Below are 26,782 nucleotides of genomic sequence, written 5' to 3'. Positions count from 1 at the left end.
TGTGAAAGAAAATTACATCACATGCCCGAGCACGTGACACTTGTCCATTTACTTTTTTCTAAAAATATTCTCATTTTGGTAGTCTCAAAAGACAAAGTCATCTATACATAAAATAGAGACAAAAATTTGCTATAAATTGGTTTGTAATTAATTCATATAAATTCATCTAATAAAGTGACACGTATCCTTTAACATGTGAGAAACACGTGTTTTTTTAATAATATGTATTTTTCACATGTTTTTTAATATTTATGGGACACATGTTACTTTATTAGATGAGTTTGTATGAATTACTACAAACCAGTTTGTCGCAAATTTATGTCTCATAGCTATTTAAAAAACAAAACAAAATCAAAAGAGAAAAGTCCACATACCCTTCTCAAATTACCACCCAATTGACAATGTTTACCTCAAACTTTCAATTAGAACAATGTCCCTCTCAAACTACCAAAAAATTAACAATGTCCCTCCCAATGCCATAAAAAAAGACAAAAATAACTCTAATTTGTTGTCAATAGACAAAAATACCCCTATAAATTCGAGAAAAAAATTTTAAAAAAAAAATTAATTTTTTTCCTTCAAAAAAATGATTTTTTTAAACCACTCAATTTTTTAAAATTTTTTAGCTTTAGTATATATTTTTTTTAATTTTGTATTTTAATAATTTATTAAGGGTATGTTCGCCATTAGATGGGACATTGACAATTTTTGGTAATTTGTGAAGACATTGTCATAAATAGAAGTTTAGAAAAACATTGTCAATTAAGTAGTAGTTTGAAGGAGGTTGATGAACTTTACCCGAGAAAAAAGGAAAAAACAAAATTATATATATCTTTTTATTTTTTTTATTTTTTATTTTTATCTTCTTGATTTAGTTAGAGAAAGGCCACCTAACTCCCAAATCCAAAGCACTTTCTGGGCCCACGTTTTAGTATCGTGGAATGACTTTACATAAACAAGTTTTTTTTTTTTTCAAATACAAATCGCATGGGGCCATGGGGTGAGGTAAGATTCGGTCAGGGGCAGTTTGTTCCCTTGCCTAATCCTATTAAATAGCCATTTAAGACTTTAAGTGGTAGTTCTTGCGTGAAATTGATTGAGGGGTTTTAACTTAAAGGCCTTTAAACCATTATTTGATGTAAAATATTTTAAATTTTTTTATCATTAGGATGGAGAATTGGCCAAGGCAGCAACTTTCAAGGCCAACAACTCCACGATTCTTGGAAATAACAAAAACAATAGGCTACTTTTTTCTTTGTCGTTCTTGGAAATAACAGGTATGATTCATTTGGTGGTAATTGTTAAGACCCATAATAATTGTTAAGAGATAATTAATAATAAATTGACCTGAAAGGCTGGAATTGTTTTGTTTTTTGGGACAAAATATCACACCCAATATAAACATTTGGTTCGGTGTTTCCTTGCCCGCTGACATAAACCTTGTAAATATTCTTGTTTCTTTCACCAATCATAAAGTAAGAAACATTAATAACAATTGATCAATCTGCTATAAGATCTCTAACATAGTCATTAAATAAATAAATAAAATTATTTTTTCTGGTTATTTCAAATAATTATGAAATATATTTTTATATCCAAAGTATTAAGTGCATTGATTTGAAAGATCTACATCATTTATGTTATTCCAAAATTTTGTAATGTGTTTGTTGTGGACTGTGTCAGGAGGAGTGGTGGTCTTACATTACTTGGAATGAGGAGGTGGGTCTGGAGATTCAGAATTTCAGCCGGCATCACATTAATGCCACTATCAAGCCGGTTCACGGAGGTGTCCCATGGAAGATGACAGGCTTCTACGGCCATCCGAAAGCACATAAGAGGCATGAGGCATGGGAATTACTGTGACATCTAGCTTCTTTGTCACCGGAACCGTGGAAATGCTTTGGAGATTTTAATGAAATACTTAAAGCTGATGAGAAAAAAGGTGGGGCAGCACGCGCAAGGGGATTGATGGAAGCCTTTAGAAATACTTTAAAATTTTGCGGCCTAGCAGATTTGGGAGCCAAGGGGCCAAAGTTTACATGGAATAATGGAAGGGAAGATGCGGAATTCATGCAAGAACGTCTTGATCGAGTTGTGGCTAATGCTACGTGGTGTGCGGAATTTCCAGAGGTATCAGTGTCCGTGGAAGCAAACCTTAGTTCTGATCATGCTCCAATCATATGGAGTTTGCATGGGGCAAATAGAAGGAGGCGAATTAGACGTCCTTTTAAATATGAGGCTCATTGGGCTTTACATAAGGAGTGCAAAGCCATCATTAGAAAGGTATGGCGGGTGAAGGCTTATCAAGGGAGTAGGTGGCAGCTCTTGTTCCGAAGATTGAAGACTTGTAAGGAGGAGTTGACCCTCTGGAATAACAACACACTAAAATCAGCCGAATTGGAGATAAAAAAGAAAACTGAACAGTTGGTTTTGTTGAAAGGGGAAGAGGACAATTATGATGGGCAGCAAGTGGGTCTTCTTAAAGAGGACATCCTTATGTTGTTAGAGCAGGAAAATATAAGGTGGCAGCAAAAATCAAAAGAATTGTGGCTGAAGAATGGAGATAGGAACACAAAGTACTACCATGCATGTGTCAATCAACGAAGAAAGAGAAATATGATAGACAAGATTACAGATGTAGGGGGCTATTCGTGGGACAAGGAGGAGGAGGAGATCCAACAAGCCTTGATAAAATATTTTAGCAAGATGTTCTCTTCGGAACCAACAGGAGATATGAGCCATTGCCTCAAAGGAGTAGAAGGCCGAAGTACTCAAGCAATGAACATGCAGCTCACTAAGACATTTACTACTGATGAAATTCGGGAAGCTGTTTTTCAGATGTCCCCCTTGAAGGCCTTAGGAACGGATGGGTATTCAGCTGGATTCTTCCAAGAGAATTGGCCTATTGTGGGAGATGAGGTTTGCCAAGCGATCTTTACTACTTTTAATTCTGGTATTCTTAATACAGATTTGAATTTCACTTATATATCGCTTATACTGAAGAAAACAATTGCTGCTTGTGTTTCTGATTATAGACCTATAAGCCTTTGTAATGTCCTATACAAAATTATCTCCAAAGTGCTTGCAAATAGGTTGAAAGTTCTTTTGCCATAAATTATTTCTCCGAATCAAAGTGCATTCATACCAGGGAGATTAATTACGGACAACATTTTGGCGGCATACGAATCCCTCCACACAATGCACGCACGCATGTACAAAAAGAAGGCATACATGGCTGTTAAGCTAGATATGAGTAAAGCCTATGACATGGTGGAATAGAATTTCTTGGAGGCGATTATGTACAAGATGGGGTTTGTAAGGGAGTGGGTAAAGCTGATAATGATGTGTGTCCGAACTGCAAACTACGCTATATTGGTTAACGGCAATCATGTGGGTAAAATTTGGCCTACACGAGGGATTCGGCAAGGGGACCCCATTTCCCCTACCTATTCCTCCTATGTGCCAAAGCCCTGAGTTCTCAACTGACAAGAACAGATGATGAGGGTGTTCTAATGGATGTCCCAACCTCTAAACACGGACCCCGAATCAATCACTTGTTTTTTGCAGACGATAGCCTTTTATTTTGCAAGGCGAATTTAAATCATTGGGATCGGTTATCAAGAATCTTAAACACATATGAGCAAGCATCAAGGCAAAGGTTGAATAAGGAGAAAACTGGAATTTTCTTTAGCTGGAATACACCCATGGAGATGCAAGAACAAATCTTGAGAGTAGCGGGGATCCCATCGTCCCAACGGTACGATACGTATTTGGGTTTGCCGGCTCTAGTGGGAAAATCAAGAATTAGCGCTTCCATAGTATAAAGGATTGGGTTTGGTCAAGGTTGCAAGATTGGAAGCTCAAATTTTTGTCCCAGGCAGGCAAGGAAATTCTTCTTAAAGCGGTCATACAAGTCATTTCAACATACAGCATGAGCGTATTTTTGCTTCCAAAAACCTTTTGTTCGGAAATCGATTCGTTGATACAAAAGTTATGGTGGGCACACCAATCAAATGAATCTCGAATTCATTGGATGAGTTGGAAGTAGGGGTGGGCAAAAACACGCCCAACCCGCCCCGCCGGATTTAAGGTTTTTTTTGGCATATACGAATTGGGAAAAATCAGACCCGTGAGGGTCGGTCCGCGGGTATAGAATTTTTTAAGAGGCGGGTACCCGACCCGCCCCTATATGCTTAAAACCAAAAAACCCTAAATTCCTAATATCCTTTTCGCCTCTTCCTCTAATCCTTTAGCCGTCTCTCAGTCTCCTCTCTCAGAAATTTAGGTCAGTTGCAGCTCTTCTCTCAGTGTCACTCTCGCCGGTGCCACTCCTCTCTCTCTTTCTCTCGCCGCTCCCTCTAGTACCGAAGCACTAACCTAGCCGATCCCAGGTTTATCTCTCATCTCTCTCTCTCTCTCTGGGAAGACGGAAAACTAAGGCACCTATTTGGTTTTTGGTATGTACGATTGTGTGATTGTATTGATTAGATGCAATACATTTTCATTTCTTTCTTCTTTGACATTCTTGTATGAATATATTAAAATGGAGTTGGATTGTGTAATGATGTAAAACTGAAATTGCAGAGTTGTAGGAAGAAGAAAAAGATGGTAAACAATTGGTACTCTAAAGAAGATAAATACCCGACCCGCCCGACAAACCCGACCAACCCGCCCGACAAACCCGACCAACCCGCCCTGAGCAACCCGCCCCGTCCTACTCGAAACCCGGCGGTTTTAATGCTTTCAACCCGGGTAACGGGTAAGGTTTTACCAAACCCGATGGGCACGGGTCAGGTGGCAAAAAATGCCCTGAACCGACCCGTGCCCAACCCTAGTTGGAAGAGACTGGGAACACCAAAGGCACAAGGAGAGATGGGGTTTAGAGATCTTCATTGCTTCAACAAAGCTTTGCTTGCAAAGCAATATTGGAGATTATGGGAGAACAGAGACAGTTTGGTGGCTCGGATTATGAAAGCAAAATATTACCTGAATTGTACGGTACTTGAGGCGAATTTGGGTAATAAGCCGCCATTTGCTTGGCGGAGTATAATTAATTCGGGGGATCTTGTGAAGGAAGGTTTGATGTGGCGAATTGGAAATGAGAATAATGTTCGAATTTGGAGAGACAAATGGTTACCAATCCCGGGTACGTACAAGAGCCAATCTTCTACGACTGTTTTGAACGAGAAGGCTAGGGTAAGTAAGTTAATAGAGCAAGACTTACAATGGTGGAATATAAGCCTTCTCAAGCAGATTTTTAATGAAGAAGAGATAAAGGCAATCCAATCTATACCAATTAACTTAACAAATCAGCCGGATGTTCAAATATGGAGGGGTACTGCAAGGGAAAATTTACTGTATGTAGTGTGTACCACCTGGCAAAGGAGGTAGAAAATCAAGCAAAGGCTGAAAGTTCGGATTGTAAGAGAGAGAGCAAGGTGTGGAATGGAATTTGGTCTATGAATGTTCCAAATGCATGGAAAAATTTTATGTGGAGGGGATGCTAAAATCTTCTCCCTACAAGAGAGAATCTGGTTAAGCGTAAGGTTATTAAGGAGCCTTGGTGTCCAGTTTGCAATCTAAAAGCTGAAACCATTTTCCACATTTTATGGGAATGCCCTTCTGCGAAGAATGTGTGGGGGGCTAGCAAAAAGATTTTTCAGAAGCAAGGTTGCATGGAATCTGATTTTTTCCATCTAGTGGAAGATTTTTTCCAGCGGTGCAATAAGGAAGATTTTAAACTTTTTTGTGGCAATTGCTCGAAAAATTTGGTTTCAAAAGAACAAGCTCGTCCATGAAGGGGTTTTCTCCCATCTAGATGATATTGTACGTGAGGCCAAAGTAATGTTACATGCTTACGTAACGTGATGAGAACTAAGTAGAAAGATTGATATGGTAGGATTTTTAAGGAATCCTGAACCTCCTATAAGATTTTCGAGGAATCCTAAACCTTCTATGAGCAATTCGAGGTGCTCTCAACTCCTACAAACACAGGGTTTGAATAATTTACTTGATTTATTTCCTTATTCATAAATAATGCAGTATTTAAAGACAATAAAAAATAGAGTCCCATATGAGATATGACTTTCATTTAAAATAGATAAATCTAATCCTACCCAAATAGAAAAATCTAATCTTACCCAAATAACAAATAACAAGATAAAAGAAATAAACATAACATAAGAGTCCTACACACACAACAATATTAAAATAATAAAACAACTATAAAACATTAATGAACTAAATAACCTAATTGATAATACTTCATAATAGACCTACTACCTAACAATGACTACACGTAACATTCCATCTCTCTTTGAATCGACCTTGTCCTCAAGGTCGTAAAAATCTTGCGGTGAAAATCTTTTTTCTTCTCCTTGGACTCACCTTTTTTTTTTTCTTTTTTTTTTTTCGTTTCTTTCTAAACCAAACAAAGAAGGCAATCTGCTTTTTCTTTTTTCTGGTGAACCACAAAACCAAGATCAATTTGTGCAATGAGAACCTGATGGGGTTTGTCTCACTAAAGACCGGTTTGGTATGGTGAAATTGTGTTTGCTGGTGGACTGAATTGTGCAGATGAATTTTTGGTGGTGGAACTTCGATGTGATGATGGTGGTGTGGTTGGATTTTTGAACATGACGGCTGAGTTTTGGCGTTGTCGTGGTTGTAGTGGCAGTGTAGGGCATGCAACTTTTGCACCCGCAACATCGTTTGTTGCTGCTCATGTAGGCGTTCATTTTTTTATTTCCGCTAAAGTGCTCTCGAATCTGCCAAACGACTCGTCCATTTTTCTTTGGAATTCTTCCACTTTTCTTTGGAGTTCATGCACTTCCATTTTTCTTTGAAATTTTTCCACTTTTCTTTGGAGTTCGTGCACTAGACCAACACATTGATATAGACAATCCTTCATAACTTGAAGCAGTGGGTTACGAAAAGTTGGCTCTGACACCACTTTGTTACGTGCTTACATAACGTGATGAGAACTAAGTAGAAATATTGATATGGTAGGATTTTCGAAGAATCCTTAACCTCCTATAAGATTTTCGAGGAATCTTAAACCTCCTATGAGCAATTCGAAGTGCTCTCAACTCCTACAAACACAGGGTTTGAATAATTTACTTGATTTATTTCCTTATTCATAAATAATGCAGTATTTAAAGACAATAGAAAATAGAGTTCCATATGAGATAAGACTTCTATTTAAAATAGATAAATCTAATCCTACCCAAATAACAAATAACAAGATAAAAGAGATAAACATAACATAAGAGTCATACACACACAACAATATTAAAATAATAAAACAACTATAAAACATTAATGAACTAAATAATCTAATTGATAATACTTCATAACAGACCTACTACCTAACAATGACTTCACTAAACAAGTATGAGGCGCACAAAGATCCTAGCCGTTGGTATTAAAATACTCATTAAGGTTGCAATTAAATGGGATATATATAGCTGTTATAATCCATGACCGTTAGATTGAATCAATTTGGACTATTGGGATGAGTCCAAAATCACTATAAATAGGAACAGGCTTCTTAAATTTGGCTTGGAACTTGGATTTGAGTCCAGTTTTAATTGGAATTGAATCCGTTACGAATAATAAAATATGTTTATTTTCTTATGTCTTATTATGAGACACATGTCGCAATCTCCACTGATTAAAACTAGACTTAAGCTGAAATTGAACTCGTTAGAATTAGAACACGTATCCTATTATTCGTGATCTCAATCGGATTGGGGTTGGAAGTGACCTAAGAAGCTCAAGTCATTTTCTTCATAGCATATGCGATTGTACTTGTGTTTATCTTTTTGTCCCAATAGTCTTTTTGTCCATCCTTGTTGGGGAGGGGGGTTGGAATTGGCACTAAAAAGAAAGAGCATATGCCAAGCAATCCCAGTAGATTTTATCCTTTACTTCAAAATATGAGATAACTTTGCTTTTTCCCACTAACAATTTGGCAATATTCCTTGTGCCCCTTCACTATACCGAAGGCACACCATGTGCATGCTACGAGAATAATGGAATGCTACTTAATATCTATTTGCTTATTCTATTGTTTAAAATTCCGAGATTAAAAATAAAAAATAAAAATTATCAAAATAGTCTGATTGACTCGAGCACATGATCATGTGATAATGGTTCAATAATTGGTTTGGAAATTGATCCAAAGAGCCCCCATACAGCGGATCACACCCATGTTAGAGCCCCCCATTTTTTATTTTTCTTAGCAGATAAGTTCAATTTGTAAGCTACATAGAAATTTTTATTTTTTATTTTATTTATTTTTATTTTTTAAAATTTTTTAAAAAGCCTAGATTTTATTCAGTTTGAACACAGCAACTTGATTAAATCAATCGGTACGGTACAGAAATTATCTTAAAAGGTTATTCTGGTATGCTTCCAGCTTCCCTATCAATCGATTCTTTGGTACAGATTTTGTTTATTTTTCTGACAAAAACTCTTCAGGAAATTATAATTCTATCCTAAAATAATAATTAAAAAAAAAAATTAAAAATAGATAGTCCTTAGTCGGCTACCCTCAAATCACAATGGCTTTAGAGAATGTTTCGGCCTATCACATTCAATGGTTTAATTTTGGATATCATCGAACTATTCACTTTTTCTATTTAGTTTTTATTTTGTATTTTGTTAATAATAAAATTGTAATTTCACAAGGGCTTCATGTGAACAATGAACGATGAATCGAATTGATGCCCATCCACAATCCTAGCTTAACCACGGCGGTTGAACTCTCAGTCAACCACTGCAACTGGACGGTGGCCGAATAACCCAACCATGGAAATGGGAAAAAGTTGTTAATTGAATGACATAAGGACCTAGTTATATTTGGGTAAACGGAATGTGGGAATTGCCACTCTAAACCCCTCTGCCCCAACCACAAAATACATTACTTATAGATTAATACTTATTACAAAAAAAAAAAAAATCGGCACTATGCATCAAATCTGGCTAAGTGGTCCTGGGCCTATACTAGAGTTAGATGGTGGTTCACGTACAATATTGTGAGGAATATTATATATATTAAAATGGGAGGCATGTGATGTGATGCATTACCTTGCGCATTCAATCTACGTAGATGCAAAGTAGGAATCATGTATTTGTATTAATTGGTGCACATGTGATGGCTTGTGAGCCTGAGGTGATTCATTCACCATTTATGGGTCCAATGGCCTTTTTTATATACTTATATATTCTTGGAAGCTGTTGATATAGATAACAATAATATTATAGCTTAACATTGATTCAACAACATACCAAGAGGTCTGGAGAAGGATAGACTTTGTTCTTTCCTCCTTACACTTATCTATCTTTTATCACATACTTGTAATGAGAAAAATGTCAATTTGAGCCTTAATTTGTCCAAAAGTTTGATAATACCCCTCACCAACATCACCTACTGGTACCACAAACCATGCCCACAACCGTAACATCCAATCACAAATGTTCAATACATTCTAATCGGCACAGATAGGTAGAGATAGATTACCCATTTGATTATGACATAAAAAAGGTTTGATGCGATCGTATAATCTTCACCTAAAATATAGTTTTTAGCACTATTCTTTTCTTTTTTTTTCCTCGGTTGGGGGCTAAGGACGATTAAAGGCTACTTAAAAAATTAACCTATCACCCCTGGTCACTGAGTGACCGATGATTGGATGGTCAGCAACAATCTTAAGACTTGATGATGACCTTAAGGTAATCAATTATACAAGAATGATGTTACAACTTATTACACAACAGTGAATCGATCCTCATTTGAGTGAGGGTAGGACCAATTTTCAACAACCCAATTGCCTTATTCTAAAGCTCTAGAAATCCAGCCAGCATGATCCAATTCCCTTAAAATTATCTGTATAACCCATTAGAATGTAGCTTTTCTGCTTCAATATCTATCCTCAGCCATTTCTTGAGGGCAGCCATAGCCATCACCGGATCTTTCAGATGATTAGATGTGGAAGTAATAAAGTCTTGAGTTTTCATGCATCTTTACTAGCAGATCCTATCTATCACTACATTTTTCTTCCATTGCATCTTTGATTTAAGTTCTGGCAATCTTTCTTCCTCCCCCAACTTTTTTCCCCCCTTTTAGAATCAAAAGCAAGGATAACAAACCCCACCCCAAGAACAATCTAATTTAGAGAGAGAGAGAGAGAGAACAAAAGACAACATACAAGAGTAGTATAACCACTTATCCATAAACAAAGATGCCTCACAACAGAGGACAAAAACAATTCAATTGAAACATAAGGTCTAATATTTTTCATTGCTATATCATTTTCTTAAAAATAAACCGAGGTCAATTCTGTTCATTACTCAACATAATCCTAAATTCTTCCTCCTCTATAGCATTGATAGCAAAAGCATATAGTCAAAGTTCTATAAGAATTTTGCCCATATTGTCAATTCAACATATTTATATTGTACCTATGATGAATGACATATGTAGCGGGTATCACAAGAGCCAGATAAGGGGGTCAATGACCTAACCTGCTTTCCCCAGATCCAGGCTCAAAACAGCTGGGAAAGGAGATGAGGAGAAAATAACTTAAGCTAAAGCCATTGTCCTTCAACTAGAAAGTTGACAATGTTTGCTTTCCAAGGGAGACGGGAGAAATTGCAATTTTTGTAGAGGTTCACTGTTCATCTCAAATTATGTACTTCACAAACCATTTAGCTTTACCTTCTAACTTCAGGATCTTCCTCCAGTACTAAAAGCATGAAATTTCTTTTTCAGATACGAAGAGTTTTATACTTTAGTTACCTCACCAGGGGGTCTTCATGAGTCATGACCAGTTTCATTACATTGCTCTATCATTTTACCATAAACAACCTCTCATTTCTCCTCAATATCTTGATGACCCTTTCAGAAAATTAAGACAAACTCCACTAGACTTGTACAGAAAAAATTAACAGGTTCGGGTAGCATAAAACGGCTCAGAAAAAAAAAAAATGTGGGTAGTACAAAACCAAATCACATAGGATCGTCTCCTGGTCATCCAGGAATCAATCCTGGCAAACTCAACCAGAACCTTATGATGATTCCTGGCAAACTCAACCAGAACCTTTTGATCAGCAACAGTGTCTGGAACCCTTCTCGTGATACTCTGAAATCCAATGTCCATAGGGTCACCTGTCTTTTGAGAACAACTGCACTTTCAGAACCTGGAAACCAGGTCATGCATGTGTCATTAGCCTAGCCTGGACAAGCATGATTTATTAGGTGTTTGAAAAGACAGAGAGAACATTCATTTTTCCAGGATATCTAAGAGGAGTTGAGGTATCACATTGCTAGTTGCAAAAAGAAGTGAGGATTCACCTACAAAAGGGGACATATACTTCATTCAGGCAACTGGGAAGGAAGATCTAAGCCTTAAACAATGTAACCTGGAATTTATGCTTAAGTCTATTAGGTGAGTAAGTTTTGCTCCCCACACTCACCCAAACACGGGCGAGAGAGAGAGAAAGACAACAAAGAGCAAAACAACAACAACAAACCAAAAGAAAAGAAAGCCAATTCATGAACCTGGAAAAAAGAACAAAACAGCAACAACATATAAGATTGTAATACACTATACCATAGTTAAATATTTAGATACTACTAAGTATATATAATATATCATTTATGTTATAATGTAAGCATGTTAACCTAATAACAAGTTGAGCTGAGCTTGTACGAACTATGGTCACAAGCATTAACCGAGTCAAGCCGAGTTTATATGCGTATATCTCGTTTAATAATCAAGTCTAATTTTGTATCCACAGATGACTCATTTATTAAATGAACCAAGTCTGAGTCGAGTATATCTGAACTAAGTTCAAGCCTGTTCACAATCGGCTTTATTCGTCTACAACTCCATATCTATGCATATACGCTTACCCCTTTTTTTATTGATAAGTTACACGGGCACCCTGTGGGACTTGAACCCACAACCTCACCTTCCACCTCATTACAAAGGGAGGAGCTACCATTTGAGCTAGCTCATTGGTATGCATGCATACAAACATATATGTGTGTATGTGTATTCACATCTATATATATTATTGTGTACATATGTTAACATTCTATATCATGAATCGTAATTAACATAATGAGTGTTCAATAGTCAGAAACTCTAGTGTATAAAACATTTTATGGAGTAAAAGTACGGATTCATTTCACTAAAATAGTCTGTCAGATATTGAAGTGCTTCAAGCTTCAAAGCTGACTTCTATCTTCCGAAATTCAAAAATATATAAATTAAATCTACACAAGAAACAGTTTTAAGTAATATAAAGAGATCCATATGATCATTTTATAGTAATCTATTATGTTATAATGTTCTGGTGCATCAAACAAATAAATATCAAGTTCAATCTGGAAGAAGAAGAGAAAGCCTTAATCAAGAATAGGCCATTAAAAGATGCGCTATCGCTTAGAAATCTGGAAGAAAAAAAAAAATTCGAAAAATGGAAGCATGAAACACTAAATTAAATGCAAGTTAACAATGACATGCTAATATATATATTTTGTTCTAATGTCTGCAACCTAGATAGTGAAACACTTGACAGGAAATAACAAATAAAGTATCTAGAACATGCATTTACAAGCAACGAGAAGAACCACATGATATTGGAGATAAGCCATAACATGAGACAGAAAGAAAGAAGTATGCATTTTAATCAGATCCTTCCAGTTTTACAAGCGAAATATATCCATGTAGATTATGAACATAAAACCCAGCAATCAAATTACAACATTCCTAAGATGATGGTCAAGGAGAATGGAAATGTGTTAAAAATTATAATTGATGAATGGTAGATTCTCAATAAAAAGGATCCATAGATTAATATGAGAAAATGACAAGTATAAACATGTGCATTCCTCACCACCAACAGCAAAAAATATTCAAAAGAACACTGCCTTTAATGCACTTAATAATAAAACCTGTTATATTCAGGTAAAAGACGAATAAACAAGAAGCGGCAACCTGAAGAGTATTCTTTTCTATGTCAAACAAATGCACAAGCTCATATACATGAAAAAGAAAAGGGTAGCCAATGTGGATAAACACAATTTCTACTTTAATACAATGTCTACAGAGACAGATAACCAAAATTTCTAAGAGATGTTTGGCAATCATAAAAATTCCTTGTTCTCCTCCGAATCTTTTTTCAATCATTAATCATGCATCTGCAAAATTCTGCAGTGTCATGAGGTCACAGATATCAATCACCTTCTCCCCAAAAAGAGTAGGGAACTTAAAGGATAATAGATAAAAATCAACTTTAGACCAAGTAAACGGAACTGTTTATATTGCAATGAACACGGACACTTACAGAATTCAGGCATTCCAATGTAAAGGCTCCATCTGTGGCTATGGTATTTAGTTCCTTGGAGATCTAAACAATGCAATATTAGAGTCAATTGATGCAACCAATAGTTCTATATACACTTCCAGCGGTGAAAAACACTCAGCGCCAACTTGTAGCTTATTTTTTTTTATGAATCACCAAATTGCACCTTACAAGATAGATTTTCCACTGGATTAGTAAAAACCAAGCAATAATTGGGAAGAAATCCTATGCATTAACTTTCCAATTCCAACAGATAAACTTGCAAGAAAATGTAATATGCCTCATTATTAGAAACTTCACTCTGACAATAAGCACTAAAATCTTGTAATTTGTGACCATTTCCAACTGAATTTTTAGATAAATATCCACCATCAAATAAGTTGCACTGTTGCAGGACCAAGTGCAGAAAATAATCAGTTTTGATTGGATAATATATAGTTGACCTCGTGATCTAAATACTCTCTCATACACAATATCTCCAAACTGACCCATCGTCTTAGAATTCAATTTGAATCAAACAGCTAAATCAACAAATCAGACAGTTTTGTGGTTCACCTGAGCTACCGCAAAATGCTTGCCACATGGTGGTTCTCAAAGCTTTTTTGTAACTGATGCACAGCAGAAATAGCAACATTCTCAGGGTGACAGGAACATACAGCCAAGAAGTCACCAGAGAGGAGCCAAAACCAAGAATCCAGCTTCTTTAATGACACAATCGATTGAAACGTTACCCTTTCCCCCTTACAGACAATGGTCGCAGTCCAACAAAGAGAGCCATGGAAAGGATTTGAAAACTGCTTCCTTCCTAAAAGTTGCCAGAAACTAGGAAAGTTCTCTGGATTCCACAAAATTCGGCATTACCTTTATAAAAATGTGTTTGCAGAACCTTTAGAGCAGTTGAGGAAGATACCTCAACCTCAACCTCAACATAACTTTTGAAGAGGTGGGGGAAAGGGGATCTTTACTAGTGACCATTACTAGACCAGCACCATTACTAGACCAGCATGATACAATTAAAGGATCATCTGAGAGAGATTGAAATTGATTTAAAAGGCACAGAGAAAATTAAATGCTTATCTGCAATTTCATGAACCAAGAAACGGGTTTTATGGAACCAACAACCTTTACAAGACAAAGACAACTGAATACTGCATTCGAGCATATGAAGAAAAGCAGCACATCGCCAGTTTTGGAATTTATACGAACGGTGGTTTCTAATACCTAATTGCCACAAGGATAAGTCCTAATAACCTATTTGAGGCACCAATCATTTAGGTCTTTTCTTTCTCCTTGAAGATTATTGATGTATCAAATGATGAAGAAAGTATAAATCTGTTAGATGGCTGACTCAACTGATCCAGACTGATGCCTTCTAAAGTAGTCGTTAGCTAGTTAATGTCATTGAATTCTATTTGCATTTTTCTAATTCAAGTTATACAATTTTAGTTACAGGTTATACGATCCTAATTACAAGTCAAGACCATGTGAAATGATCCCATCAAAACAAAGATAAAACCATGTCACAAGGTCCACGGAACTTCCACGTATCACTTGGCCAAGTTTTTGTTTTGTTTTGTTTTTTTTTTTTTTTTTTCCATGTACCTGGCCATAAATATCAAAATGCATATAGGAGATTACCTACCTACTGATATTTCAACTTTCTTAAAAGTTCATCATACACAAGTTGCTTTCCTGCTTTGAAAAGGCTCTGTTTCAGCTTTGACAATGTGGAAGAGTTCAACTTCATTCTTCTACCAATCATATCCTCAGCATACTTGACTGCTTCTGGGAGCCTATTCATATCATGAAGCCCCGCAACCAACAGATTACCGGTCTTCTCCAAATCAGAACCATAATTCTCTATCATGCATTTCCAAACTTTTATAGCCATATTATATTCCTGAGAATCCATATAAATCCTAACTGCTGAACTACAATTAACATGGTCAGGAACACACTCATTTTTAATCATCTCATTGAACATCACCGAAGCCTCCCCTAACCTCCTGCTCTTCATCAAGTACTGAAACACCACGTTATAAGTTTGCGAATCCGGAAATGACCCATAACAAACCATCTCATCCAACAACCTTTTCGCTAAATCTGTACCCTTACATCGACAATATAAGGCAATGACCAAATTATACATCTGGGTATCGGGTCTAAAACCAATATCACCCACCATTGCGTCCCAAACCAATGCAGCTCCACGAGCATCGTCTTTCTTCGAACACTCGTCGAGAGCAAACTTGAAGAACTTCAACCCCGGATAACACCGATTATCCTTCATCATATCGAGGAACTTCATGGCCTCGCGAGGCCCATCAGGGCCCTTAATCAAAGTGCTCAATAACGAATCATAAGCGGGCACATTGCTCGGGTCCCAACCGATCTCAAACACCATCTCCGCGAATGTCTGCCTAGCGCAATCGGCATTGCCTTCCTTCTCCCAACCTTCCAACAGGATCGCATATGTATCCACGTCCGGCCTGATCTTCTCCTTCGCAACCCGCAAGAACTCCACCGCATCCGCAGCCTCCCCGTCTCTACAAATCGCGCTAAGAAGCGAATTCAACGCCACGATATCGCGCGGAACGCCGTACTGATCCATGACCTCAAACGTCAGGAACGCTTCTCGGACGCGGCCGGCAATGACATAGCTGCTGAAGACGGAGGCAAATGTGGCCAGGGAGAGCAAGCGGCCCTCCGAGCTCATGGATTTAATGGCGCTCCACATGGGGTCGAAGAGGGAATTCTTGCCCAACAGGTCCACGACGAGGTTCAAGGCGTAGGGGCTGTGGTTGTCGTTGAGCTGGCGACCGGACCAGCGAAAGAACTTGAGGGCGGGGCCAGGGAAGGCGTAGGATAGCTTGAGGACGTGCTCGACGTCGGCTTGGGTGACGCGGACGCCGGTGTCTTTGAGTGCCTCCTCGACTGAGAGGGAGTCGGTGGTGGCGACGATCCCACAGAGGAGCTTCACTTTTGGAGGGAGGTCCGGGGCGTCGAGGTATGAGGCGAAGGCTGGGCGCTTGGTAGAGAGCTGTGGTTGGTTTCTGGTTGGGGGAAGGAGCGATGGAGGTGTTTGTGTTTGTGTTTGTGTTGGAGAGAAGAGATGGTGTTTCTTGATGCGGGGGAGTGGAAGTGAAGGATGGTGGTCATGGCGGGGTCTCTTCTTGTTCCTGTTCTTGTTCTTGCCCATGATTCTTTCAGAGGATGTTGAGAAGAGTTAGGGTGATCACTGATCAAGAACCCTAGGCGGGTTTGGGGAGGAGAGCTGAGAGATTTTGCTGATGTGTCTGACTTACAATCCACGGTATTTTTCATTTTATCTCTTTTATTAATTAAAGCAAGCAAAATATTTTTTTCCTGTGTCTCTAAATAAATAAAATACATTTTGTTTCTTTAGATTTTGGTGAATCCTTAATTTGTCCGATTGGACTTCTTCTGTTAAAACAGTCGGAGGAACATTTTAGGAAAAAAAAAACAAATATCTTCCCCATCTCTCACTTCATTTCAATACTCTTTTTAAGAGAATAAGTTATCTATACGGTTTTAGCATAAATCAAATTTTTTGTGCCATTCAGTAAGGACTTGACAAATCAACGTGAAACACCTTAGTAAAAAGATACAAAAACAACATATTTTTATTAATCAATCCCTCATATGCGTTAAAAAGTAAAAGACCTTTCGTGAACTTTCCAAATCCACCGGCAGGCGCCAGCCACCAAGAGCTTGCCATCGGCTAGCCCTCAAACGTCGCTGCTCCTTTGTGTCAGCAAATTCTCTGCCCCCCTCCCTTTGTCCCTCACCGGCGGCAGCATATTGTAAATATGCTATGTTTTTTGTGTCTCAGAGTATTCTTAATGAATTTTCTATTTTTTTTAGCTAAAATTTGGCTAAAAAACTCACATTTTCTAGTTTAACTAGCAACTATGCAAAAGTATCAAATAATAAATTCTCTAAATTTTACTATATTATATTTAAATATAATTTGTATACTAGTTTCATTCATTTTTTATTCTCAAAAACACCTCATAAAGTGGTGAGCGATTAATGCAGTTAAAACGGTTAGCAGTTATAAAAGCGGTTAACTATTCTAAACTTTCACCCCTACTATTGAGGAGTTTTGGACCGAATAAGTAAACTTAAAGAATTAATTGGTATCGTTTTCTTACTTATTTATTGCCTATTTTTAAAAAACAAACCATTGAATATATAAATTTTCATATTCACCCGTGAATTTGCAAATCTTTTATATTGAAAAGAAAAAGAAAAAGAAAATGCTTAAAACTTAAAAGAATGAATCTAAACATTTCCCTAAATATATTGCACTTTCTAAAATTTAGAAAAAGGACGAAATAATTTAGAAGTGGTAAAAAAACTGAAGCCCTTCTACTATAAAACGAAAATAACCGAGACCAGTCGAATAGTCGATGCCCTAGGGTTTCCCCGTTGATCGAATTTCAACAGTCATTTCAGACGCACTATCTCACTGTTTCTGCATCCCCTACTTCCCATCCGATGGAGAAAACCCATCCCGTCAAAATGTGGCAATGGTTATGTACTCTTCCTCAGCCTCAGCCTCAGCCCTCAGCTCCAGCTACAAATGCGGCTCCGGATCCGGCTCAAGTTCCGTCTGGAGCTCCATCTGCAACTACGGCTCCGGATCCAGCTCAAGTTCCAGCTGGGGCTCCATCTACAACTGAAACTGCCGCTCCGGCTCAGGTTACTGCTGGGCCTCCATCTGCCACGCCGTCCACTTCTTCTGGTGAGTAAAAGAAAGGTTTACACAAAAGTAAAATTTTAGGGTTTTATTTGTTTTCTTATTTTTTAGTATTCTCTAAGTAATCAGTCGCTAGTGATGAAATGAGGATACTTTTTTTTTTTTTTTTTTTTCTTTGTTTTGATTAATGTTCCTAGTAAAGATAGATCGAAGCTTTAAATTTGTACTTATTCTCTGTCCAAAAATTACAGTAAAAATGAGTTTGGACTTTTGTTTTGTTTTGTTAAAAAAAAAAAATAATAATAATAATAATAATAATAATAATAATAATAAATTAGGGTCTCTCAGTGAACAAATAACGGTAATCGTAATTTTTTTTCCTGAATATTTAGTTTTCCTTCGTTGCTTTCCTTCATTTCTGTTGTTAATATATAGCTTATTTTTATTTTTTAAGTTTGTTCTTCTTTTAGCAGTGAAAATGGTGCATTTTTAGTAAGCTCTACAATTTCGTGGACTCTGTGAGTAAAATAATATATATATATCAGAATTTGAAATGTGATATTTATGTTGAGTGGGCTGTGCAGATTCATATTTAGTAATGTGTTTCTTTTTCTTTTCTGCATCATATGTTTGATTCTTTAAAATGAGCAAACCCAACTGCCTTGTTGAGTCGTTCTCAAATTGAAATTCCATATGTGGCATATGTTATTGCTTGTAATTTGCTATTAGGGCCATAATTTTTGGTAGTTCACTTGTTTAAATAGGGCCTAAAATTGGTGATGCTTCTATTTTTGGTGTACGAAATGATGCTTAAGTGGTAGGTTAGTTCACTTCTATTGTACTCCATATTAACCATTTTGTGTGCCTTTGGAACTGCCCTTTAAGATATCATGTGATATTGGAAAATGCCAAAATATTTGTTTATTGTTATCGGTGCTTAAATAATTAACATTATTCGCATGTATATAGTATGGGCAATATTTTGGTTGAATTTGTTATGATATTACTAGTTGAGAAGTAATGTCTAAATGTTATCTGGATCAAATTTGTTTTAGGTCTTCCAGAAAACTGGATGCACAAGAATAGACTTCAAGAATATACGCAGAGGTCTGTCATTCCACTACCAATTTACCAGACCATCAATGAAGGATCCTCACATGCACCTCAATTTAGGTCAACTGTATGGATAGATGGAGTAAGTTATACCTCTCCAAATACTTTTTCTCATCGAAAAGCAGCCGAACAAGATGTTGCCAAACTTGCGCTGGAGGGCATATCACTAAAGATCAAGGAGGAAGGATGTCCTCTCATTCTTGAGGTTTGTTGCAGTGTAATTGTAGATTTAGACCTTGGATGTTTAGTGATCCCTTTTTGGATCAAATTGTAATATTCTTTAGTTCAATCTTCTGCATGTTATCTTCTCTTTCCTAGTAGAAACAAGGTCTCAAAGTAGTTTTCAAGCCTTTTCCCATACTATTTTAGTTGCTAAAGCCAACATGCCTTCTTGGAAATATATCTAATTCAATTTGTAGGATCATGCATTGCTACCATATCAGTGAGGAGGTCAGCCATTATAGTAGCAAACCCAATTCACATTTTCTTGGCATTGGTAATTTGCATCCTTTCTTCATCATCATTTACTTTTTTTTTTTTTAGTACAATATTGGCCATCTGATTTCATGTTCACGTGTGAGACATTAATTTTGTTATTGTAGAACTAATTCTATTGTGGTTATTTATAAGTTAGATAATCTGGAAAATTTGTTCTTGTCGTAGAGACAAACATTTTTTTTTCTCATTTGGAACTTACTTTAGCAAGCGATGTTTCTATGTTATCCAAGGTCTCATTGCTGTTTTCTGATGGCACTGAAATTATTTAATGTTTCTTGTTGTGAAGAATGGTAGGAGTTGAGATAATACAATTAGGTGTTGGATTCTCATGGCATATATTATTACACTTAGTCTGGTATTATTGCTTCAAATATTGTCCAATATATTAGTTTTTACTGTTTTAATTAACTCTTTTGTGGTCTTTTCCAGGATACGGTGTTTTGCAAGTCTATCCTTAACGAATTCGCTGCAAAGATGAATCTAGAACCGCCTACCTACAGCACCATCCAGCAAGAAGCATTGCTTCCTGTTTTCACATCTTCTTTGGTTTTCAATGGTGTAAGTTACACTGGTGAAGCTGGTAAAAACAAGAAAGAAGCTGAACAATTGGCAGCACGTGCTGTTATTCTATCTCTCCTAGGTATCATTTTTCTCTACGATCAATATGAATTTGTTTTTAATCTACTCATTGAATGCGTGCTCTTATGTTTTGTGTAGCTGAGTATTTGAAATAATATAATTCAGGTAGTTCTGGGACAGGAACACTTCTTTCTGAGATAATCAAGTCTAAGCGAAAACTCTATGCCGCATTGGACAAAGTGAAGGACGCAAGCTATGCCCATAAGAGTCCTATATCCCAGGGAGCAAGTGTAGAACAAATTAATGCCATGCCCCAGGGAGCGAGCGTAGGACAAATTAGTGCCATACCTCCAGGGATAAGCGTAGGACAAATTAGCGCCATACCTCCAGGGGTATGCGTAGGACAAACTAGCGCCATACCTCCAGGGGTAAGCATAGGGCAAATTAGTGCTGCACCGCAAGGAGTCAACACAGGACAAATTCCCAGGGTACTTGATAAAGATAAGGGAGTTGAAGTGGCTGTTGCTGCCAAGAATGTATCAAAAGGTTCAATTCCAGGGGCTTTCTCAGTAATGGCTCCATTGAGGCATGAATTCAAAGTACCAAAACTAGAAGAATCCCCTCAACCAATCAATATAGAACCATCATCACAAGCAATCAATCTTCCAATTGCATTTGTGGGTCCTGCTTTACAACAGCCTCCGGGTGAAGGTCAGAGGTCTTCAAAAAAGCGTCGCAAGAATAAGAAAAAATCTAACAAGAAATTGCGACCTGACACACAGTAAGTTTCAGTTTCTCTTTTTTCATATTTGGCATGATTCTCTTGTTTGGTGTGCAGTGGATTTGATTCTCTTCACTGTAATACTGCTTTAGGTATTTGTTAACCTTCATTACTTGTGTTTGATGGTATATTGTTGTGTTATGGTGTTCATTGCGGCCTACATTCCTAATTTAACTTTGAAGCATGCCGTAAGCAACCTATGTTGTTTCACTTTTTTGAATCTTTGCTCCCTGACTGTCTCTGCCTATATATAATCTCTCTCTCATTTAGTGTTAACTATTCTACACTTGATTCCTGGGTGATGCTCTTTTGATGGCTTATCCGTGTGATTTTGTTCATTTAGTTCTCTTTCGATACAGTCAGATGGAACATTTTTGTTGTGACTTTCTTTTGAATCACCTTTCACTCATAAACCATTCATTGGCCCTAGTGTCCCTCTTTGTTGACACTAGAGTCAGTTGCTACCAGATCTTTATCCAAAGCCTTCAATTTGAACCCTTTTGCTTAGAGAAAGAAACTCTTAGTAGTGAAATTTGACCAGTTTCCCTCTAATAAAAATAAATCACAAGTTATTGAATTAATGTTGTGTTCATGTACCTGATTTTGTTTATATTGATGGCATTGGCTGAAAATAATTTTCCTGGAGGTAGCGCCAGAGCTACTGATTTCTAAGGACATGCCATTTAATTGTGCCATTTAATTCTACAATTTCTTCTGATAAATGATAGACACAGCTATAAGCATCTTGTTATCATGAAACTTGTTAGCAGGGTTTTGAACATGCTAAGCTTGGTTGATAAAATGCTGCCGTTTTTTTTTTTATTATAGAGGGTGCCCCATCCTTCTGTTCACCATAATACCCCACTGCATTTGCTATGGCTGCCCTCACAACCTAGATAAGATCTGGAATAATTCCTTCCTTCCATAAATTAGCATCGAGCATACTCCCATGTTTTCCAAAAAGGCCTTCTGAATGAATTTCTATTGCTAGCTAATTCTACGTAATATTATTTTCTCCTCCCTTTACTCAAATGTGTTTGCACTCTCACTTTCAATGACACTAAGGTCATAAATCAGATATTTACATAAAAAGAAAGCATTGGTTTACATTTCTGTCAAATTACTATCAGTTCTTGGCTTGCAGTGTTCCTCACTTAATTTTGAGAGTTTTCTTCTCTCTGTCTCCAATCTCCATTATTCTAGTACTGTATGAGATATCATTTAAGCTGGCCAACATCTCTCTCTCTCTTTTTCCTTTTCGTGCCTTTCTCTGCAAGATAGATTTATTTGTGCATAAATGATGTTCTTCTTTGTGCTAAGTTATGGTTATTATATAGGTATTGATGTTGCTTTATGAAAGTATATTTGTTCTGAGGGTTCATTTGCTTTGCCCTTCATTTTGTAGGTTGCCGGTTGCTGCCTTGCCTATCACTCAAGCCCCACCCCCCTGTTCTGTAGCCCAATAAACATGTAGTAACTCTGGTGTTTATTGTGTATATATTTAGTTAGGAGGAAATCGATCTGTCATCTTGGATTTGGTTAGACATTAATCCTTTTTTGTGCGCTTTGTAGATAATTCTTTTATTTGGATCTGACTGTTTTCTTCCTATGACCATTGTGAAAATTCTGTCAAATTAGGCGGTTGCTTTTTAATCATCAAGCTAATATTTCTGTTTGGTTCTTGCAACATGTCCTAGTGTGATGATCATACCATTATGGATCTGACATTACTTCCATGTTATGTTGCTTTTTTACGTGTGCAACATTTGAACATTAACATGATTCAGAAAAGAGAATAACTCCCAAGGATTTGGCATAAATTAGGTTTGTGTATCCTCCAATAACAACCAGCCAAGTGAGTTTGTAACACCAAAACCCATTACCACAAAAAACACTAGATAATTTCTTCTTTTCTCTCCATTCCCTTCTTCCACCGCCCCATTCTCCTTTTTCTTCTTCCGTGCAAAATCAGTTGCGATCTCTCTCTCCATTTCAGCTATCTCTGTCTCTTTCCACCATCACTGCCGGCAAAGCCCTTTTAAAGCCAAACCCACCCACATCGCATAAATTTGCTCACCCTCTGCCCCCATTGAAGCACCTTTGACCTGCCCCATAACTCTTTCATACACACTTGCATACAAACCAACATTTGAAGCACCTTTCAAGCTCTTTGTCTCTCTCCCTCTCTCCTCAATCTCTTCAACTCCCTTTTCCTCCAACTCACTCTCATTACTTTAGAGCTTAATGAGGGTTTCAGAATTGCTTTGCCACTGGAATTTGGGCATTACCTTTGCGTTGGAGTTGCAATTCTTTGAATTAGTTAAATTTTGGTGGGTTTGGAAGAAGGGTATGGAGAAAATAGAAGAAATCATCCAATGTTTTCGTCGTAATGGGTTTTGGTGTTACAAGTTGACTTAGTAGCTATTAAATGATTATGCCAAGTTCTTATAAAAGTTATTCTCTTTAGAAAAATGCATCGCCGCCATTGTAATTTATGATATTAGAACTTTGAAATCAGTTACATATTATGGTTCACTCTTCTTCTTCTTTTTTTTTTTTTTTAATTTATTTGTGACGCCTTTGATATTATGTTGCTTTATTGTTATCATAGCGTTTCTTATCGGTCGTAATTTAATGTTCCCTATTACTCTATTAGAGTGCAGAAATGGGTTTGCAAGGAGCAACAGAAACAATCTCTTTTCTCACCTCCTTGTGGAACCTCTCCAGCAATGCAGGTGGCAGAGAAACCAAGGCCAGCGCCCCTTCAACACCCTCCTCATTCTTGTGACCTATAACTGAAGTCACCATCCCAGGACCCATCCCAGTCCCAGCTCTTGCCGGACCACCATACACTCCTCCTCCCCACCCAAAATCCACATCAACAAACCTCAACCGACTCATGTCAGACGCCACAAACGCTCCTTCACTGCAGAACCCCCTGCGTCCATTCGCCTCAATCAAGTCCAAGACCGACGCCTAATACTCGTCTCCGATGGCACCCTTCTTCACTTCCCAAATCAGCTTTGCAGTGCAGTGTATCGGCTCCTCCACAAGCTTGGCCTCCTTTATAACAGTACAGGGAAACACAACCGCCGCTCCATACTAACCATTCGGTAGTGATGGTTTGTATCGAAAACAGGTGTCAATCGGAAAGATTAGCCTTGTGCTGGATTCAGGGCTAATGACCGTTCGAGTTCTTGCTCTCCATAGACATGAAGCGATTGCATCAAAGGTGGGGCATTTTTTGTTGCCATTAATATGGGTTTTGAGGGCTAATATGTTGGCACGAGATAGGAAAACAGAGGTTTGAGCCAGACTCTTAAAAAGTGTATGATTTGATATAAAAAGTTAAAAAGTTAGAATGTTTGATGTTGATTTTTTTAGGAAATGATGATGAATAGTGTCTAGGCCAACTCTAACATTTTTACCAAACAAGGCCAAAGTCGGAAACACTATAAGCAATGGTGGGGTTTCCTGAGTTGTCATCATACTCATGATGTGGGTAGGAGATGATGGGAGGGGACCGGGGTCTTAGTGTTTCTCGTCCCCAAGCGGGTAGCGAGGAAGGAGTTTTTCTGTTTGGATTTTTGCATAATTCTGACACGGCTGTAATGAACTGGTAAGCACCATAAGTATCACAGATGCAATGGTTGAATGTGTAAGCTAAGATGAACCCTCCACAAGCAAGTCTTGTTACCTGCACACGGAGCAATGGTGAATTGGTTATCAAGTTACTTATCAAGTTACTGCCCCAGACGTCATCGACAAGCAACTTGTCCCACTGAGGGAATGGTGGCTTCAACCCACCATTTTTGCACAATTGTGCTAGTGTAATATCAGCATTGGCACCACGAAAAATCACTTCCTGCCCACAGCAGTCCACAACAAGCTTGCCTTTATCAGCATTTCTTAGCCGGCGGGCCACAGGGTAGTAGAATGCTAGAACCTTAGCCAGAGATTGTTTAATCATCATGATTGGGTCCTGGACTGGCGCACCCACGGTTGCACGTGGAGGATACAAGTGCACAAAGAGTATGTGATTTCTTAGGCCACTTTGGTCATCAATGTTGGATAAGTATTTGAATTCTTTTGGGGTTGGCTTCTCCGGCCAGACGAGCTCAGGCTCATTGACATGCACCGAGAAGTTGAGTGGTGGTGCCATTTTGTTTTGGTAAAGATTTAATTAGCAATGGTCTTATATAAGAGCAAATTAGTTAAAAGCCTCCTTAACTTTTTGACGTACACAAATGTAAAGTGGCTTCTTCTTTTTTGTTTTTTTTTGGGGGAGAGTTTGCTTCATGGATTTCATCTTTAAACGGTTAGTAGCCTTTATAACCGGCGACCACATTCTAAACAGTTAGCAACCTTAGGAAAGGAAATGATGATGCTTCATTAAGCTCACCCTTTTTAGAGTAGAAAACAATTGAGTGAGGTGGCTTCCCTGAATTGGGTTGTGTATAAAACCTTCGTTAGATTGAGTATGGAACTCAACATAAAGGTTGTTGCAACTGTTATAGCAGTTTCTTTCCTATTAGCATTTGTTATGTGTACTGATCATACAATAAATGAGCATCGGGCCCAAAGTTTAAGGCCTGTTTTACGTAAAGACCCATTAAGATTCCCGCTACATGATGTATAATTGAATAGTTATTATACCGTTACAGCCACTACAAGGCGACTAATCACACTTTATTAAAGAGATTCACATTAAAAGCTCATTATCTTGAGAAATTAGGTATCGCTTTCTTTTCTCTAAACTCTTTTAACTAGTCAGCTTTGCTATGTAAATGCCTCACTAACTTAAGCATGGGAGACTTTCCTATTCCATACTATTCTTTCGATAACTTTCTCCCTTATCTTGTAGGTGACCCATTCTTCGATCCAACCGTGCTAAATGTTGTATCAACATGTACCTTGCTACCAATATCGCATTTGCTTTTGCAAAAATCCCATATAAACCTAGATGAATAATAGAGGAGTAAATTAACTATCTTGATGAGATCAATGCTTAAATTTGGTGCATCGAATAGAAAGACTGCAATTTTAGTAGGGTTAATCGACTAGAACTAAATAAACTTTTTTTTTTTTTTCTGCTGGAAATAAATATATATATATTTTTTTGGGGTCAAAGTTGTGAAACTAAATTTATTATTTTTAATTGCCTTATGATGGTTTTATGACGCATCACATTTAGGTTATAGTTGACTAATTAATTGAATGAAAGCTCATCACGATTCAATGATGACATATCCCATTCGTTTTAAAACAAAGTTCCCATATTAATTTGTAAAAAAATAATAGAAAAATGAATTTAGAAATCAAATAATAAAATTTCCTCCATTTCATCTCAGTTTTAGAACAAGCAAGATATGAGAGAGACAGAGAGAGATTTTGAGACAACAAATGATAATTAATGTTTCCAAGCTCATTAAATGAGGAATAACAGAAACTCCTTGAAATATGGGAAAGCTCTGCCTTAGATGCCAGCTCTGTTTCTCCATAATCAATTTTTCTTCTCAGGAAACAGAACATGTGGATGATGATCTTCGTTGGGAACCACAGTGATATACCTACCTTCTTTTTCTTTTCTTTGCACCCAAAACTTTATTCTATTTCTTAACAATTTATTGACTTTAAACCAATATTGTTTAATGGACAGAGTTTTCTTTTAAACTGGGTTAGAAAAACTTCTTTCAATTTAATTTATAAAAATT

The 26,782-nt window shown here is 37.3% G+C and overlaps 4 protein-coding genes across 14 annotated transcripts; 2 read left to right on the top strand and 2 right to left on the bottom strand.

Moving 5' to 3' along the window:
- The first annotated feature begins 987 nt into the window (after positions 1-987).
- Positions 988-6,633, top strand: LOC148585974 (uncharacterized). The gene is made up of 5 exons (XM_088516843.1): positions 988-1,005; positions 1,684-1,786; positions 1,871-2,919; positions 4,585-5,196; positions 6,577-6,633. The coding sequence occupies exons 1-5, from the start codon at positions 988-990 to the stop codon at positions 6,631-6,633; spliced, it is 1,839 nt and encodes a 612-aa protein (XP_088372969.1).
- A 3,092-nt stretch (positions 6,634-9,725) lies between these two features.
- On the bottom strand, positions 9,726-16,669 carry LOC132180747 (uncharacterized). 9 transcript variants are annotated; one of them, XR_009440190.2, is made up of 3 exons: positions 13,357-16,669; positions 11,103-13,220; positions 9,726-11,069 (listed from the first exon to the last, which is right to left on the bottom strand). XR_009440190.2 is itself a non-coding variant. In XM_059593676.2 (2 exons), exon 1 carries the CDS (start codon positions 16,571-16,573, stop codon positions 15,017-15,019), a length of 1,557 nt encoding a protein of 518 aa, XP_059449659.1. In that variant the 5' UTR covers positions 16,574-16,669; the 3' UTR covers positions 9,726-11,356. The 9 variants fall into 9 exon arrangements, 2 of the variants coding, with proteins under 2 accessions (XP_059449659.1, XP_059449660.1); XR_009440188.2 differs by having other exon boundaries at positions 9,726-13,220; positions 13,357-13,540; positions 13,930-16,669; XR_009440189.2 differs by having other exon boundaries at positions 9,726-13,220; positions 13,357-13,540; positions 15,017-16,669.
- Positions 16,670-17,756: 1,087 nt separating this feature from the next.
- Positions 17,757-25,504, top strand: LOC132181282 (uncharacterized). 3 transcript variants are annotated; one of them, XR_009440240.2, is made up of 6 exons: positions 17,759-18,142; positions 19,153-19,415; positions 20,138-20,348; positions 20,453-21,068; positions 22,474-22,606; positions 23,725-23,810. XR_009440240.2 is itself a non-coding variant. In XM_059594427.2 (5 exons), exons 1-5 carry the CDS (start codon positions 17,896-17,898, stop codon positions 23,861-23,863), a joined length of 1,476 nt encoding a protein of 491 aa, XP_059450410.1. In that variant the 5' UTR covers positions 17,757-17,895; the 3' UTR covers positions 23,864-25,504. The 3 variants fall into 3 exon arrangements, 2 of the variants coding, with proteins under 2 accessions (XP_059450410.1, XP_059450411.1); XM_059594427.2 differs by lacking the exon at positions 22,474-22,606 and having other exon boundaries at positions 17,757-18,142; positions 23,725-25,504; XM_059594428.2 differs by lacking the exon at positions 23,725-23,810 and having other exon boundaries at positions 22,474-22,757.
- On the bottom strand, positions 24,493-25,230 carry LOC132182120 (benzyl alcohol O-benzoyltransferase). The gene has a single exon (XM_059595320.2). The coding sequence runs from the start codon at positions 25,228-25,230 to the stop codon at positions 24,493-24,495; it is 738 nt and encodes a 245-aa protein (XP_059451303.1).
- Positions 25,505-26,782: the final 1,278 nt, after the last annotated feature.

Source organism: Corylus avellana, chromosome 5, assembly GCF_965113065.1.
Source record: "Corylus avellana chromosome 5, dhCorAvel1.hap1.2, whole genome shotgun sequence".
Taxonomy (NCBI): Eukaryota; Viridiplantae; Streptophyta; class Magnoliopsida; order Fagales; family Betulaceae; genus Corylus; species Corylus avellana.
The sequence above is the reverse complement of the archived record's forward strand: the minus strand, read 5'-3'. Positions and strand labels throughout refer to the sequence as shown.